Source organism: Scleropages formosus, chromosome 3 (genome assembly GCF_900964775.1).
Source record: "Scleropages formosus chromosome 3, fSclFor1.1, whole genome shotgun sequence".
Classification (NCBI taxonomy): Eukaryota; Metazoa; Chordata; class Actinopteri; order Osteoglossiformes; family Osteoglossidae; genus Scleropages; species Scleropages formosus.
This window is the reverse complement of record NC_041808.1, coordinates 5917834-5936187: the sequence shown is the minus strand read 5'-3', so window position 1 is coordinate 5936187 and position 18354 is coordinate 5917834. Positions and strand designations below refer to the sequence as shown.

The 18354-nt window shown below is 47.0% G+C and overlaps 1 protein-coding gene across 1 annotated transcript; it reads left to right on the top strand.

The window, feature by feature from the left end:
- Nucleotides 1-508: 508 nt before the first annotated feature.
- ccdc186 (coiled-coil domain-containing protein 186) lies at nt 509-17537 on the top strand. The gene is made up of 16 exons (XM_018762672.2): nt 509-663; nt 3385-4027; nt 4512-4638; nt 5809-5937; nt 7206-7418; nt 7602-7721; nt 7976-8080; nt 9230-9328; nt 9902-9988; nt 10074-10216; nt 10409-10664; nt 10942-11131; nt 11427-11507; nt 11763-11976; nt 14016-14235; nt 15404-17537. Exons 2-16 carry the CDS (start codon nt 3405-3407, stop codon nt 15485-15487), a joined length of 2691 nt encoding a protein of 896 aa, XP_018618188.2. The 5' UTR covers nt 509-663; nt 3385-3404; the 3' UTR covers nt 15488-17537.
- The last annotated feature ends 817 nt before the right edge of the window (nt 17538-18354 follow it).

Sequence of the window (18354 nt, the reverse complement as noted above, 5' to 3'; positions counted from 1 at the left end):
CCACCGTTTTTTTGGGGGGGGCGGGCTGAGCGCGCGGCAAGGCGTAAGGAGGTCTCGTGGGCCAGTGTCCGAACTTATTTTGAATAACGTCACTGATATTCATGTTCCTTCTTGTTTTAGGAGCACGGAGGTCGTGTGCACTCTTGTGTGTGACGCCGTTAAATACTTTAATTATATAAATTAATATTTTTGCTATCTGTTACAACTTGATGTTTGAATATTACAAGTAAAAAAATGAGCGTAAGAGTGTGTTCGCACTTGTTAAGCTGCCAGTTTCATTCATTTCACGCTGTTTTATTCCCGCTCAAGTGTTTTTTTTTTTTTTTTCTTCCCCCCCCCCTCTATTTAATAACTATTAAAGGTAATTAAGGATCGGTCCTGGTGCACTGCCGGGTATCGCTTTAAATCCCACGTGACGTCACGCAAACGTGTCCTTCCCATTGGCCGAGCCGGCGGCGAACGCTCGAGCCGCCGCTGCTGCCGCCGCCGCCGTCGCCGCCATGTTTGTTGATGTGTCACAGCGGAGAGAAGAGGACGGTGCAGGAGCGTGCAGCCAAAAGGTCGGGAAAAACACGGAAAAGGGAGAGAAGGGAGGAGAAGAGGTCATTTTGCAGCCCACGAGGCCCGACTTTCCCTGAGATACGATGAAATAAGCCGTCCGCGGTGAGTGGGTGTTTGCTGACGAGCTGACATTGAGCCCAGGCTCTGCTCTGACGAAGCCACGGGGAGGGGGGTTGACGAGCGTTAATTCATATTATTAGACAAGTCAGTGTGTGACCACCCACATTTAACGTTCAGTGTCCTCAGCCGAGATGGCCTGCTGCTCTCGGGCTCCTCCTTTTCACTCGCTGGGGGATATTCTACCTCACCTGCGTGTAAAAACTCACTGTCAGGAAGGAACCAGCTAAACCTGTCCTCAGTCCTGTCTAAAATTACGCGTCGCGTGTGGGCTGGTAGGAACTGGCTGTGTGTCAGTGGTGAGCCACAGTCGCCGCACCGCACCGTGTCCTCAGGTTGAGTTTGGTTTTATTATTAGGTCTTGTGTTGGGGTAAGAAAATTAGTGACTAGTGTTTTCATTTTCCTTGGTCTTTCACTGCCAGTTAAGCCTGATTTATTTAGCTGATGCTTCTCCAGTGAGAGTTAGTGTTAAGATCATGTTGTTTACCTTACAGCTGGGTAATTTTTTACTAGAGCAATTTAAGGATAAGTACCTTGGCTTGTGCTCAAGGATACAGCAGGTGAGATTCGAACCTACGACCTTGGGCCCAGCAGCAGCTCAACGCTATATGCATGCTAGCAGCTGTCGCTACTATTTTTGTAGTTACTTTGTGTGTCCTAAGGTATGAACAGGGTTAGGGTTTGGTCAGGATTTACTGTTGGCTTAGGGTTACTACGTTACTGTGTAGTTACTACGACGTTACAGATCTGCAAAGTGTTGGTGTTTTTTGATTAGGTGACTCAGTAATTCGTCCATGTAAACACACCTAGTGGTTAGAGCTGCTGTTTATATATAGCTGGGTAAGTAGCTCAATGCTAAGTTGCTTTGGAGAAAAGTCAGCTAAATGGGGAAAAAAATAGACAAAAGAGCTGTTTGTTTAGATATGTATGTATGGGGCACATTGTGTGAGACCCCAGCCCTGAAAACCCTCTCCCATACTCTTGACAGGCCTTTAATTTTACTCTATTCTTTAAAGTACAACTTTCTCAGGTCTGTGATCCCTTTACCTTCAGCCGTATAGTTTTTTTTCCACTATTCAACATCATTTTACATTTATTCATTTAGCGGATGCTTTTCTCCAAAGCGACTTACAATGTTAAGGTTACAATTATTTATCCATTTATACAGCTGGGTAATTTTACTGGAGCAATTCAGGGTAAGTACCTTGCTCAAGGGTACTACAGCTGGAGGTGAGGCTCGAACCTGCGACCTTTGGGTCCAAAGGCAGTTTTTCTAACCACTACTCTACCAGCTGTCCCATCAAATAACTAATATCACAACAGTCGTGATGGAACAGTTATCCCGAACAGTGATAGTATACATCAGTGCATGTACTGTTTGCATGCTACTTTTCCGTAAGCAAACACACTAAACTAGCTGCATGAAAGAGTCATTGTGGCTTGACTTCGTGAGTGAAGATTTAGGAAAGGGGCTGCCCACGTCTGCTGCAGGCTCGCTGGTGGCTGATGAAGCCAATGCGGGACAGGCAGGTCAGGCCATAGCGGCTGCAAGGAAAAGTCTGTTCTGGGATAAAAGAATAACAGCAGTGCAAATGGCCCGGTGCCTTGAATATGGTGGCAGTGCATCTAAAGCTGTGCCATTCCTGAGGTGTGTCTTGAGTAGAGGAGGTGGAGAAGGTGAGCTGAGACCCTTGTTGTCAGCATCAGGAATTCTTTCACAAGCGCACACGCAAGAGTTTAGGTCCAATGCCACCCCCTGATTTCACTGTGGTCCTTCAGACATTGCATCCAGTTCCCCTGGGGGTTGAATAAGAGCTACTTTTCAAAGGCAGGGGAGGAATTGGATAAGGTCATACTGTTGGCTTGAGTAAGGAACCTGTGTACTTTAGCCTGATATTCTCCCAGCTTTTTTTTTTTTTTTTTTTTTTAAACTAGGTTGTTAGTGGTGTATTGTCATGTTGTGAGGACTTGGTAATTTTTAATTTAAATTGCATGTTGGACTTTGAACTGTCTTCCTGCTTGCTCCCTGTAAGGCTCTGCTTGGCCTATTGCTGCTGTGAATGTGAACAGTAATTCAGTAGTAAAAGGTAGTCAGTATGGACAGGTGTCGGTGAGTTACGGTCTGCACAAACTCTGTGCTCCACATTAAACACACAGATACAAAACTCTGTTAGAAGCTCAGGTGTTTGTATCTCAGCTGTGACTGCAGAGGTACGACTGACTGTGTACAAACTTTTACCAAACTGTGAATGTTATCAAAGATCAGTGCTATACTTGCAACACAAAGATTACAGTCAAGGATAGGAAAACTGAAAGAGCAAAAGTGTCGTCTTCCTGCACATGGTTTGTGGGAGAACAGTGAAAGGAGTGTGCCTTTGAGCTATAACCCTCTACAACTCTGTGTCTCTAGCTCTCTTTTTCTCTGTCCACTGACCTGAGGAGGTAGGCCAGGCCACTCCTCTGCCCCATGTTATTGCTGTATTCCTGTTCTGCTCAAATGTGCAGCTCTCAGAGTCTGGGAGGCAGCAATTAAGGAACTGAACTATTGAGCAAAGAGGTTCTTGTTTTAATTGTATTTTGGTAAATCTTTTTATTCACATTCACCATATAGACTTCAAATGTAGACCATGTCCATGAGTTGAGATAAAAGCTCTTGGAAAGGAATGAATGAAGTGTCTGAGTGTTTTCTTGTTCTGTTTGGGCAGGATGTGAAGTAGGATTGAGGATGGAGCAGAGTGAACACCTCCAGCCTGGCAGTGAGAGGGAGCAAACTGTTGAACAAGAATTGACAGAGCCTGAACCTGAAAGTGTTCCGGTGAACATCCGGGGGGAGGGAGGTGATGCAGAGATGGGTGCAGAAGAACTGAGCACGGTGGAGTGTGCTGATGGGCTGACCTCCTCTCAGGAGATGGCCAAACCTGAACTGCCTTCTCAAGGTGAACTGCAAGGCCCCTCAGTGGAGCCGGAGGCCAATAGCACTGAAACGCTTTCCACAGAAGACAGTGTAGCTCTGCCCCCGTCTTTGACCCCGTCCATCATTTTCTCCCACTCTGAAGTGGCCAGTGAATCCCCTGCCAAACCATCCTGCAATGGAGGTTCTGAATCCCCCGAGGACACAAACCCGTATGACACGGAATGTAGCCGAAAGCTGATTTCAGAGATGCACAGGTCGATATCACATGAGTCTTTGCTTGACGAGCTGGAGTCTGAATTGCTCTCCTGCCAGTTCTCTAGTGAGCCAAACATGGAGAGACCTTCCAATGGCCTGCAGAAGGACCAGAACTCCATGGCCATGTTTGAAAAATGTGTGCAGTATAAATACTCGCAGCAGGAAAAGGCCATTAAAAGGTAAGGAGGTTTTTCTTTTAAATGCCCTTTTCAGTTGACCTGAAAGATTTTAGCTGCAGTGGTAAAGCAGATTGTCATTAGAGTTGGACTGCAATTAAATCTTACTAGCTTTGGAGGTTTATAGATGCACTTTGCATTCATTTGTCATGGCTGTCTTGGAACATGATTAATTTGAGTATCCAAGAGCCATCCAAGGTCAGACATTTATCCTCCTATAAAAAGTTACTTCCTCTCTGGAGGGAGGAAGACACATCCTTTGTGAAAGTGAGGAAAGTGAGATTCATTCTGTGGGATAACGGGATGAACTGCTGTTGCTTGCATATGGAGCTGAACCACAAAGAAAATAATGTGCAGTCTAGCAGTGAAATTGCTAGCAGTGCGTGAACTTGTATATGAGCCTCTTAACATCTGCAGTGAACACAGACCAAGCAGTGTTTAACTGGTTCAAACTCATGGGAGATGGTTGATGCTCATCCCTCCACAGGCTGCTAGATGAAAATCAGCAGCACCAGGAGCTAATCCTGGGGATCTGCTCAGAGAAAGACACCATGAAAGAGGAGCTGAAGAGAAGGATGGAGACTGAACAGCAGCACCTGGACACAATCAGAAAGGTGCAGATTCCACTAATTCGACATAATCTCCTTCAGTCAGTCCCGTTTTACTCATTTGTTACCTGAAAACTTTCTGGTAGGTACAGAATCGTACCCTTATAATCAACTATGAACCAGACTAGCGTGATCCCTTTATATGCTGTTTCCCTTTTTACCCTTCCTGCTTGGGATTTTGCATATTCCTTAAATCTAACCATAACCCTCAGGTCATAGCAGGAATACTAGGCACAGTGGACTAGTCACCAGTCATTGCTACCATTAAACAAAGGCTGGTGTGTTTTGTTAATATTTTCATAGCAGCTGTCTAGTTTTTAGTAACAAGAAATTTCAAATCTTTTTATAAAATATTGGGCACATGTAGCACAGTCATTTAAAAACAAATGCTGAAATTCAGATCTCTAAACCAAAAATGCATGACTCATGTCATTGTTCTTGGCACTGCAGGCGAGGAAAACAAAGGAAGTGGCTTGCCTGGTCACGGGTCCAGTTCTGTAGATTATAATTTCCTCTATAGGCAACATTTGCTTGTTTGCCTGATCCACCAACACAGGCACCTCTTTGCGTCAAAAGATGATGAAAAGCACACATGTAGTTATCAAGAGGCAAACCTGGGGAAGTGGAAAGCAGGCGCTCACGTCTTGTGTGCCGGAGGCGTATCCAGCAGTCACACTCGGCTCACTCACAGGCCTCATTTGCTGTGCTGGCGTAGCACTGATAAGCTGCTAAATATAAGTCCTCACTGCTCATTCAGCTTTCGTCAGTATGAACAGCAATATGGTTGGAGTTTCAGTCAACGTGTCATTTAGACCATGAGGTTATGTACTCCTATGTGTCAGTTTATTCTAAAACAGGTTTCAAACCTGGTTTATGAGACTTCTTAGCAGGGTCTGTGGAGGGGTTTCAGAGGGTCCATGAATCACCTGAAACATTTTCAGTTGAGGAATGTGATATAGAATCTCTGTTATGGTTTTTTGGTTGACTCGGTGGAAGACACCCGCCCTGTTGCCACCCTCTTTCCCTGTTGCCCAGGTCAGACTGGCTGTGCCTCATTACACGTCCTCTGCCTGCTTCTCCCTGTTTTCCTGGTCAGACAGGCTCTGCCTCTTGCTGGTGAGCACTGGGTGGGGCGTTGCTGCTTAACCTGAATCACATTCATCCTCTGTTCTCTAGATGGAGGCCAGGGTGGAGGAACTGGGGAGAGAGCTCAAAGCTGCCCGGGACAAGATGGTCCAGCAAGAGAGCTCCTCCAAAACCACAATGCAGCAACTGCAGAGGGAGATGTCCTACCGGCTGGAGCAGGTACATGAGGGACCCACTGCTCCTTTTAGGTGGTCTCCCACATTCAAACAGTGATCTATCCCCATTACCCTAGTAACCCTGACACCTAGCTCTTAGACGTTACCTCAACAACCTTTAATAACTTAGTAAGGTGATAACAGAGGGAAGCACTTTAGGAAATAAATACAATATGGCAAAAACTATGAAGAGAAACATATCAGATCAGCGTGACAGTTAGATTGCTTTCATCTCCTTCCTCCTTACTTCCTCTTGGCTCCAGACTTCACTTATGGAGCTACATCAGAACAGAGACCCATTGATGGTGGACAGTGGAGACAGGGGGGTTGGTATGGGACCCCATGCCGCCCTCTGGCTTGAAAAACTAAGCTGTCTGTTTCATCTCAGCATTGACTATGTTTTTCTCTTGTCCTTTTTCCTCTCTGGTTTCTTCTGTTTGTGGGACTTTGAACTAGAGCAGCAGCAGCATTACAGCTTAGCCCCACTCTGTTTTTGGGAAGTTCAGCACTGTGTTTGTCTTCCATTATTGGATCAAAACCAAAGTTAAATCTGCATAAGGTATTTAACCTACATTTCTACAGCCAGAAATGTACTTAACAACAGTAAACCTGCTTTAAAGCTCTTTTCTGGCAGTAGAAATGGGTTACAGTGTTGTATTTCACGTATGTTTCTCCCTGGTGAGTGAATAATGTGGGCCATCACTGAATAGGTTCCCAAGCAAACAGAACTGCGTTGATGCCAGCTGGAGAATGGCAGCCATAAATTGGGCAGAGCACTGTATTTTAGTGACTTCTCAGCTATGTGAGAAATCCACACACACCCACACACATGCACACACAATTCTTGGAACTGAGCTGGAGTTGATAAAGGAAGAGAGGCGTGGGGTTCAACGGGCAGTGTGAAAAGATGAAAAGGTATCAGAAAAGGCAAAGAGAAAAGCAGCGGATGTTTGTTGTTTTGAGTGTCAGGAGTCACTTTGATATTCACTGTATGGGGTGTATTTGCATATTTTTGTACATTGTGGGCTCATCTATTAGCATATTGAGTAGCACATCCAAGGCCGCAGATACTGGAGCATTTCACACCTAAAGGGGGAAAAAACATACGTCTTTCTGTTCAGTTATTTTTATTTATTCCACCTAGTTTTAGTTCCTATTTCACAATCAGATGGATTGTTATGGCATTTATCATGCATCCATATGCTGGATGTGGGTGCTTGGGAGGGAGCCCTGGGCCTCCCATTTACCCTACATTACGTTCCATGTGCTCAGGCCAGCAGGAAGTGTGAGGAGGCGCGGCAGGAGAAGGAGGCCATGGTGATGAAGTATGTTCGCGGAGAGAAGGAAGCCTTGGACTTGCGCAGGGACAAGGAGCAACTGGAGCGTAAGCTGAGGGAGGCAAGTCGAGAGGTGGAAAAGCAGGCGCTCCGTGGGAACCAGTTGGCCCAGGACAAAGGGCGGCTGCAGCAGCTCAATGATGCCAAGGTGAGCAGGATTCCCCCAGGATCATGCTACTCTTGCAGAGAAGCTGCTGGATATGTGTGAAAACTTTAAATTGTGTGTGTGACTGTAGAGAGTCAGGAGTTGCTTCAGTGGGGGAATTTGCTTCTCTGGAGTGTGAGACTTGTTTCCATTTTGCCACCCTGTTCCTTTGGGTCTGTATACCAGGAGTCAGAGGTGGCCAGGCTCACACGGGAGCTGGAAAAGATGAAGGAAGAGGTCAACTCCCACCTCATCAAAGTGAAGTGGGCTCAAAACAAGCTGAAGAGTGAGGCAGATGCTCACAAGGTAAGGATACACAGCTGTAATGTTCTGTTCTTGTAAGATTTTGGAAAGTTAAGAAGGCAACATTGCTGTACTTTCTCACCCAGGTGTTCACATTTGATTCCTCTCATCTTTGGGAGAGATCCTTTGTGTGAGAGATGTCTAAAAACTGACATTGTCATACTTGCTTGTGGGTGTGTGTTTTTTTTTTTTTTTTTTTTTTTTTTTTTTTTTTTTTTTTTTTTTCTCCCCCCCCCCCCTCTTTCCTGTAACTTCAGGAAACAAAGGACAAGCTGAGGGAGACAACGTTCAAACTGACCCAGGCCAAAGAAGAGGCTGACCAGATCCGGAAAAACTGTCAAGAAATGATCAAGACGTACCAGGCATGTGTGGGAGGGTGGGACAAATGGTCCTCCACAGGATTTACCAGCACTCACAGGCTGTCAGTGCAGATGTAGTCCTCAGCACCTGGATGACGGAAGCCCTATTAGGCGGCGAGTCGAACCAGAGCTCACAGTTAGAGCTGGTGAAATTCCATGGTGCTGGGAATAGAACCGTGGATACGGAATAGAAGAAATTGTGTGCTGCCGTGCATAAGCATGAATTCCAGTCCTCATCTAATAGTTTGCTGAGCCATTCCTGTAATGGATTTTTGTAGCCTTGTAAAAGGACTCTGCACAGCTGTTCCAGAAAAAATATCCTCATATGTTATAAATGTGGTTTGAATGTAAATGTAGTCTCACTCAGCTGCCACCAAACATGTGGATGATGTTAATTTTAGTCTATTTCAATGGCCAGCTTGCTCACTCCAGGTTACTGGCATATATGGCTCTATTATCCTGTGATCAGGGGACACAGAAATGGAGATAAGGGGAGCATAGATGCTCTCTTTGTTCTTTCCAAACTCTGCTTAAGGTGAGAAATGCTTTGAGTTCTAGTTAATAACTTAATTACTTCCTAAGTCACTGGTGCCTTTAAAGTATGTCGAACAGGACCGTTAGGAGCTTTGCCTATTATGGCTTCTGGTTCACCAGGTGGCCTGTTCTGCTGATCACAAATCCAACCACTAGGGGGGCAGTAAATAGGTTTGTTCCTGTAGCACTATGTGGATTTCAATTATATTTCAATAGTCATTTGTCCTTCTGAAGGGACCATTTCAACAGTAGTAACAATCTGTTTCACAGTAGTGTGATATCCTCTTGAGACTCAGCCATTTATTTTTATTCACTCTAGAGGATAAACTTTTAAATGTATTCTCCAAATTGTACGTGCTTCAAAGATGAGTCCTAATAGGTATTATTTCTAGAATAAGAATTAAGGGAACAAAAACATTTTTGCTGGATCTCAGGAGGATATATAGTTTTACAATGTATATGGGTGCACATAAGAACAACAAACCTGAACTGGAAGCTTCCTGAATCAGTAGTGCCTCCTCTTTAAGCAACAGCTTGTTTATTTCTCTGAGACTTTAAGATGTGCCTTTGAAGATCTAGTCTGTCCCACACTGACCGCATCCTTCCGTCTGCTGCCAGGAGTCAGAGGAGATCAAGTCCAACGAGCTGGATGCCAAGCTCCGCGAGACAAGGGGAGAGCTGGCGAAGCACAAGCAGGAGCAGACAGACCAGCTGGAGGTAGAGTTTTCCTGCTCTTCTCATTCCTCTTCTTGGGTTTAGTAGTCCTTATACCAGGAACAGGAACTGCGCAGGATATATTTGCTTACTTTGTGCACTCCCTCCTAATTAACTGACAAATGTGATGTGAAGGGAAGTCTAGTCTCTGGGTATTCCAGAAATAAGTGGAGAAATTATTGAATGGTAACTGCAGAGCTGATGGCCCTGGACAGCTGGAGACTTCCATTCCCTCAAGCTCTGAGGGAAGCCAGTGGTGCACATCCTACCATAGTAGGAGAGTCTGAGTGAGGACACTTGTCATTGCATCCTAGACTGCTGCAAGGGTCTGTCAACCAGGAATTCTCATATGGCCCTTGTCTCCTGTGGCTGATTTGCAGATTCTGAAGGGGAGTGGGGGGTTTATAGCCTACTTTTGTCTCACACAGCTGGCTTTTGATTGCTCTAGTTTCACAGCTTTCTGTCACATCCTGTCACTATGTGTCACCTCCAGCAGTTCTGGGAGGGTATGTGCCAATTCCTTGGATGTGGGGTAAGCTAAAGAATGGAGATGCATCTGCTTGAATGTCCTCTCAGATGCACCGTGCCAAGCTGAAGGAGCTGGAAGATCTGAAGAGGACCTTCAAGGAGGGGATGGATGAGCTCCAGACCTTAAGGACCAAGGTGGGGAACCTTGAACTGTATAATAACTTTGTTTGTACGCTGTTTGTGAGTGTGATACACTAAGGCTTTACCATCTCCTATGCAGGTGAAATGTTTGGAAGACGAGAGACCACGTACAGAGGAGGAGCTTAACAACTACCGAGAGATCATCAATCGGCAGAAAGCCCAGATTCAGAGCCAGAAGGACCAGCTGAGCATTGTCCAGCAGCTAGAGGACCAACATCACAGGTAGGAGACAAGTCAAGGAAAAGGCTAGGAACACACATGGAACTCAGAGGTATGGAAGCATAGTAAGACCACAGGCGGGAGCCACATAAGTTTGGGACAAGGTGTAGGACCGCAGGATTGAAACTTAATCTTCAGCCTAAGAGACACTGGCGGTGTTTGGATGCAAAGAAGTGGAACCATCTTTCCATGCAGGGATGAGCAGGAGATGAGCTCTCTTAAGGAGGAGGTTGAGAACCTGAACGTGCAGATGGCTGACCTTCAGAGGGACATCCAGGGTAGCCGGGCAAGGGAGGCGGAGCTCCTTGGCTTCACAGAGAAACTGACCAGTAAAAATGCTCAGCTGCAGTCAGAAGTCAATGCCCTGCAGGCGCGGCTGGACTGTATGAGTGTGGCTTCCCGTGAGCTGCAGGACCAGCTGGAGGAGAGAAAGAGTGCAGTCAGCGAGTTGGTGAGTAGCACTGCGTATCCCTGTCTCTCTCACACACATACACACACACACGGCCCCAGGTAGAGTGTTTCGCATTCAACTTCAGAAATGTGAAAAGTTTCACACACAGTGAACGCTGATACCATTCTAGGTACCGCTGGAAGCATTTCACTGATGCACTGAATATGTACATTTACATTTATTCATTTAGCAGACGCTTTTTCCAAAGCAATGTACATCTCTGCGAATATGTGACATTCAGCTTCTCCTTTGGGGTGTGCGTGTGTGTCCGGTACAGACGCAGCGGCTTCAGCGGGAGGAGCACCTGAGGCAAGAAGAGGTGCAGACATTGCAGACCCAGAGGACTGCGCTGCAGGTAGAGATTGCGCAGCTGCAAACTCGTGTGGATGAACTGAGGGATGAGTTGGCAACACAGAAGAGGAAGCAGGCAGCCAACATCAAGGACCTGACCAAGCAGCTGGTACAGGGTGAGAGCCTGTTGATTGCACCAAAACACCAGCAGGATGCCTTGTACTTAATGAATTTGAATGGTTTAAACTATTACAAAAACAGCAGAGACCATTAACTTCTCCACACACAACTAGTATGATATGCAAGACACACTCTGTGTCACTGGCCCTAGTTGTGGTGAATGTTGGGGAGAAAATAAAATGCTATTGGCATTCTTAATCATCCAGGTCAGGGTAGATCAGGTGAACTTGCCTCATTGAGTTTGTGTGTGTGTGTGTGCGCGCGCGCATGCATGCATGCGTTTCCTCACAGCACGGAAAAAGCTGGAGCAGGTGGAGAACGGGGGCTGCGACCGGGAAGCGAGTAGCATGGGCAGCAGGTCCAGTTCCTCAGGTACGTTTCTGTTCCTCTGCATTGTGCTGTTGGATCCCCAGCAGAGGGCACTCTGTGGCTTAGTCATTAGCTCAGTGGATTTGCTTAATTTGTCTCTGCGTTTAGTGAAATACCAACAGTGTCCAAGTAAGACACAATTACATCATTTTTGTTGTGTGCAGCATTTATGACTACAATATTTTAGACACTTGAGGACCAGTGTCTCCCCCTGCTGGTAGTGTTGGCCCATGTCTCACTTGTATGTTTTTGTCTCAGGGTCACTGAGTGCACGGGCTGGTGGGATGGATGAGCGTCTGACAGACAGCCACTCGGGCCCACCCCCGGCAGACAGCTTCCCTGAGGTGGACAAGGCCGTGCTAGTGGACCGCATTGTGCGTCTGCAGAAGGCCCATGCACGCAAGAACGAGAAGATCGAGTTCATGGAGGACCACATCAAGCAGCTGGTGGAGGAGATCAGGAAAAAGACCAAGTGAGTGCGAGTGGAGCTGTGGCACGTGATGAGGAGGAGAAAGAAGGCTGTGTTTGTCCCCTCCAACCGCCCTGAACTCGTACCTCAGTACAACTAGAACTGTAAAGAGGATGGAACCACATTCCTGCTGAGAAGACAGAACCTGCTGCAAGCAGGGCAAGAGGTCGCAGTGTGATGCTGACCTTCGACTGTGTCCTTACTTGTGTTCAGTCTTGTACTCGACTTTCTGCTCATTCTTTCTGTGTGGACAGCAAATGTGTCTGTCACTATAGTTTGGCTGGATGTCACGCACAAGCACCCTCCTTCCCCATCTACCACCCTCTCAAAGCTATTTATAGACATGGGATGGGCCCTGAGACGCCCTATAAATATTCATGAGCCTGAGTGCATGCGAGGCGGAGTGGCATCATAATGGCCGATATGCATTCCGGAGGCACCACAGGAAACCTCTTCTTTGCCCTTCTTTTCCTCCTCTACTTTCATTACGTTTTCCCACTGACTGGAGGTGGAAAAGCAAAGGATCTGGCCTTTGCTGGCTGGATCTGGTTCTGTCCAGGTGTGAAACTCTACCACCCAGTGTGTCTGTAATGTGTTCAACCTCATTTGCTGGTTGGTGGAGAGGAATGCCCTGTAAAGTGGGTGTAATATGGGCCGTGGATGGTGTAAGTGCACCTCCCACATTGAAAGATGCTATGTAGCTTCAACTTTTGGAATATTCAGCAAAAGCCTCTAGTGACTCCTTTCATCCTGCTGCTGCAGTGTAGCGTCACCCACAGATTCAGCTTCTGCATTGTGGGACATGTATCTTGGACAGGTGGGAGTGGCAGGTGTGAATACCAGGTGTTATGGTGAGGTAGGACTGTGTGGTGTCACCCAGATGTTCCCACACAACTTTGCACCGTGAGCGTACGGCAGCGCCGCGTGGCCCGACCACCTTTGGGGGAACGCAGCCTTGTGTCGAAACCGACATCTACCCCTAACCATCCATCTGTGGTCACAAGCATGCCTCCTTTTTTAATTTTTCATCTGTGTTTGTTTCTTTAAAACGCGCTCTGCGGAACGAGGGTCCACTTGGACCCGAGACACTTTAAAGGTAACGGTAAGTATCATTCTCTTGTGTTTTTCGTCTTTGGTTTGTGTGTGCGCTGTTGTGTAGTTCCTAGTGTTGAGCACAGCACTGCAGGTGACGGATGTGTTGGGTGCGAGATCACGACTGGTACTAGTAAATCCAGGAGAAATAGGTTTCAGTAGTGTGTCAGGTGCCTTCAGGAGTGTGTATTTCCCATGTGTTTCTCTGGACGTGAGATGTTGAAGTGAAGACCGGGATTGTGTGTGTAGCTCAGTCGCAGTTCGGTGAGCACTCAGGAAGGTGATATCCCATCCTCAGCCCTGGGTGCCATTTGAGCTCAAGTTGAACAGGTACAAAACAGAAAATGAGCGCATGGTCTAGATGTGCAACTGAGTCACATGTAAACCATTTAATTTTTCACAGTTTGGGGAATGGGGAAACTTTAAGGTCCCAATTTTGTACCTTTTTCTTTTTTAGAGTGCCTATAATTAGATGGTTTGTTTATAGCTGTGGTGCTTTTGTAGCATTAGTTCAACGGGCAGACGAACCCGAGAAAGTTATAGTTCCTCGATAGAAAATAAGATATGGATGTGGTACCCAGATCTGTTTGTGTCAGTGGAGCTGAGAATGGAAGAAAGACTCTGCACTTCTGTGAAAAGTGAGGACAGAACTGGTGTGTGATTGATGGTTCAAAGAGCAGGAACCCTGAGGAAGGTCCCGGTCATCCTTTCACAGGATGTGACGGTTCATCATAAATGACAGACGCAGGAAGGTGAAATGTGAGGAGATCCTGCTGTGCCTGCAGAGCAAAGCACAAGTGCCACAGTGATTGAGGGACAGAATGTGCTGCTGAAAACTTTGGAGTTCTCATCTCAGGATGGGAGCTGCTGCTGGACCTTTGAAGTCACTCTGTTGTTTGCAATTTCCAGCTCTGTAAAAAAGACAATAAGACCTTCTTTGTTCCCTGCAGGATTATTCAGAGTTATGTGCTGCGCGAGGAGTCAGGAGCGCTGTCCTCGGAGGCGTCGGACTTCAACAAAGCCCACTTGAGCAGGAGGGGCGGTATCATGGCCTCGCTGTACACCTCACACCCGGCAGACAGCGGTCTCACGCTCGAGCTATCCCTTGAGATCAACAGGAAGTTGCAGGCAGTGCTGGAGGACACGCTGCTGAAGAACATCACCCTCAAGGTAAGAAGTTGTGTGTGTGTGTGTGTGTGTGTGTGTGTGTGTACACGTCTGTCACTCTGCGATCTGCTTAAAATGATTTTCGCAGTTATCTTAGATTTTTCTGCAATCTCCGACTCATAAAGCACCCTGGCATGTTCTGATGGCTGTTAATTCATTGTCATTCTCATGTCTGCGGAGCAGCCGCCTAATCTGCTCCACCCTGAGCGCTTCCACCTATTTAATGAGTTGTGTAACGACTCGTGCATTAAAGCCTCCGCTAAAATACCCAGAGTCTTTAATGGAGTTTAAAGAACTCAGATTGTTTCCTGATATGCGTCTCGCACAGCGCTGGCATCTGGTCGTTTTCCAGCAGATGGCTTTAAAGGAGCGATATGAGCGGGAGGAGACTGAAGGGTCTCGCATTGTCCTCACGTCCAGTTACACGTTATTCATGAGTGGATGATTGAAGACCGCTTCCTTTGTTCTGAGATGCCAGCAGATGCTTGTTTGATGAACATGCCTTTCTCCTTGCAGCTGTTGGCACAGTTTGCAGGGCAGAAAGTACCATCACTGCAGTAAATACATGAATAAATGAAGGAAGGTGATTCTAGATGGGAATCAGGGCTCAAGTTGGCTTTTTGCTCCTGGAGCTGCTTGCTAAGATGCAGGGCAAAGAGGCGGAGGTCACACTGGAGGTGCAGGGAATGCAAACTGGTACTGAGATGCTGAGACAAGCAGTCGGTCAGTCCCACTCCATTGCAGCATGACTCCATGACTTTCTCCAAGGTGACTTACACCGTTACATTTGCACACCAAGCTGCGTACACTGATTTACCCATTTGTACAGCTGGGTAATTTTTACTGTGTCAGTTCAGAGTAAGTACCTCAGTGAAGGGCACTACAGCAGAAGGTGGAATTTGAATCTGGGTCCTTTAATTACAAGGTATTGGATCTAAGTGCTGTGCCACCTGCTGCCTCCTTCCGTGCCAAGGCTGAGCCATTTACCGTAAATATTAAAGCATAATCTGCTCTTGAGTTCACTTTTGAATTTACTTGGTTATTTCATATTCGGGTTCTGATGAGATGCCCATTGCGCTTTTGAAAGTGGTGTGATGTAGCAGTTGGCTGTGTTACCTGTCTGTTGCTCCTGCCATCCCTTTGGTATCTGATTGTGCATCTCACTCTGCAGGAGAACCTTCAGACCCTGGGAGCAGAGATAGAGAGGCTCATTAACCGACAGCATGAACTAGAAGACCGTGCCAAGAGGAAATGACATCAGCTGGAGCAGTGGATGGGAGGAAATTAAACGCTGGCTCCGCCCCCACCTCAACAAGAGAGGCTCCTGTGGAGGTGACGCACACTCTGGCCACACATGATAAACGGCAGATGAAGGAGAGGCCATAAAGAGGACGGAGAGGAGCTGGAGACCCCCATTCTGTAGGAACTCTCATCCCTGTGGGAAGCTACCCACAGGATGTGTGGAGCACTGTTCTCGCACCTTGAACTGGGTGGGCAGTCAAGAGTGGTTCTACACCACCTTCCTCTCACTCGTCTCTCCCCCACCTGTGCCCTTTGTAGCTATTCCTTTTGTGCGCAGCTCCATCCCCTCTCAGACGCCCCCCCGTTACCCCTGCACCAGAGAGTGTATGTCCAGCCCCCAAGAAGTAGGAGAGGATCCCTCAAAACGCTTGGAAATGCAGGAAAATGTGACACCGTGAAGTGACTTGCCAATGATTAAAAAATTATTGTATAAATTATTAGTGCGGTGGACAGATGAAGTGATGAAATGAAGTAATCTCCCGCCCACACGGTCGGCCCTTGGTGCTCCTCGGCGTGGATGACAGGGTGCGGCAGAACCCCACATCGCGGGTGCTCCAACACATTGTTTACTAGAAACAGATGCACTTAAACGTTGAATGAACAAAGCACTGTTTCCATCTTCCACATGTTGCTAAGGCACTTACATGAAAAACCAGCGTGTCAGCTCCAGTATTAGCGGTGCGCACGTCTCTGAATGTACGGCGCAGCGGCGTCTTCGTGCAGCAGCTCCTGGAGGATCCCAGGCAGCTGCGGGCTCAACTGTATTTATTTTTTGTTTTGCTCTTTTGTTTCTGGTGATTTCAATGGGGTTCATTCAACCAAAAGTCTAAATATTGATTTAATGGTTCTTTTTCTGTAGAAATGCAGTTCTTGGGAAGAATCAGCTATGAATTCCTGTCCTTCCGCCGGGTGTTTAGTGTCTAAACACTGTATTGAGTGGCTTCTTGTTTGTTTCATTATAATGCTCCGGACGTGGGTTCGAGTGCTGCGTTCCTGGCCGCTTTGAGGGGCTCCGGTTCATACGGCTGGGTCTCGTGGCAGTGAAGGTGCGAGGAGCTGGAGAGCAGCTGCGAGCCCTGATGTTTCCTGTAGATGGGCACAAGTGAGCTCAGGGTTTGAGACACTGAATGAAACCTGGACATGTCTGTCCTTTTGCAGCTGTAAGATTGGAACTTTTTTTGAACATATGAATTTTTGTTTTGTTTGTGGTTTCCAAGCTATAACCTGTGCAATAGCAATGACCCGTGGCGATGGTCAGGGGCAGGACGCCAGTGGGAAGGTCCCCGCTGGAGGTCTGGCTCTGAGGGTTGGCAGGGCAGAACTGGTCCTGGTCACTGATGGTCAGGTCACTGTCTCAGTGGCCCATCTCCTTACAGGCCCCCTGAAACGCTGCTGAACAGAGTTGGATACAACTCCGCAACCCCCGGTGCTCAATGACATTGACAGGCCTTTTCTCCATCCCCCTCCCCTTGACCTCTTTCTGTCCTGATATTTCCCCCCCTGGATTTTGGGTCCCATTGTTGTTCCTGTTCATTTAAATGGAAAAGTGATTATATTTTTATGTAGATAAAATTATGTAAATCATGAGATGTCTTTAATGATTCTGTATTCTATCTGTATATATGGCGATTACAGAAATGAAAGAATATTTTTTATGATTGTATTTCTCTCCCCCCCTCCCCCCGTACCAGCATGAGATGGGAAAAAGTAATCAGACAGAGAAATTGAATATTTGCTTTATTCCACAAGCATGGAATTTCATTTTCAGCTTATGCACTGTGATGTGGTCACGAAACGACAGCATTCTGAGGGGCGAAAGCACCGTTTCCTGCGGAGAAAAGCAGAGATCCTGAAAGGACCAGCACCCCCTTTCTGTGCCCTCAGGGACCCAGAGCTTGAGGCTCTTCTCCAAGAAGCCCCAGCAGGCCTCTGTTCAGGGTTTATGTTCAGGGCAAAAGGAGTTGTGTTGGGGGCAAGGGTGGGGTGAGTTGCACTGATGACTGGGGGGAAGGTTTGCAGATTCTGTTCCTTGGAAAGGAACTTCAATTCCTTTTCCAGATCTCTGATTAAAGGGTTAAAATATTAGTAACATGGGATGAGAATGTGCGAAATGTAACATATCAACCTAACCAATTACACTAATCTCCACATTCCTCGTTTTCCCGTGACCCTCTCTGGCTTTATTCCATTGGGTTGAAGGGTCTCGCACACCTCCAGCACAGCGAAATGACTTTCACACCTTTAGACTTACCCCCCACACACACACGAGCAAGTTTGGAGAGACAGCTGCAACATTCTTACACAGCAGCTGTGCCTCTACCCTAACCCTTCCCTTTACCATTATCATAGTCTTCGCTTAGTAATGGCCACCCGTGCTCCCTGGTGACACGTTGCAGGCGGTGCATTTCCTGTTAGCACACAGGTTACGCTATTTATAGCAAGTCTCCTGTGGTTGTAATGCGCTGCTAGAGACACGACTGACGCACTGAGCTCCTGTTTAACACACATAGTACGTTGCCGACCTGCAGCCGGACACACTCCTGAGCACGCGTTCCTCCCAGACCTCATGCGGTTCACAGCGCTGGGTGACACGAGGGACCTGTTTTTTCTTCTCCAGTCAGTTTACGCATTAAAGCATCAGTTTGCTGACCTGCATCTCGTCCCATAATCCCCCACAACCCCCTCAAGAAGGGCAGTGATCACAGGTTCGAGAGGTGTACGGACTGATTGACCTTTCTGGACAGGAATTAAAGCCGAGCAGCTCCTTGCCATCAGCAGCATTGTGGGAAACGGGGTCTTTATTGTGCCCAGGTGACAACT

What these genes read in the sequence shown, in the direction of transcription:
- ccdc186 (XM_018762672.2), top strand. Translation starts at nt 3,405, where the DNA reads ATGGAGCAGAGTGAACACCTCCAGCCTGGCAGTGAGAGGGAGCAAACT. An exon ending in AGAGTGCAGTCAGCGAGTTG is followed by an intron (nt 10,665 to 10,941) that starts GTGAGTAGCACT and finishes TGTCCGGTACAG; the next exon opens with ACGCAGCGGCTTCAGCGGGA. An exon ending in GACCAAGCAGCTGGTACAGG is followed by an intron (nt 11,132 to 11,426) that starts GTGAGAGCCTGT and finishes GTTTCCTCACAG; the next exon opens with CACGGAAAAAGCTGGAGCAG.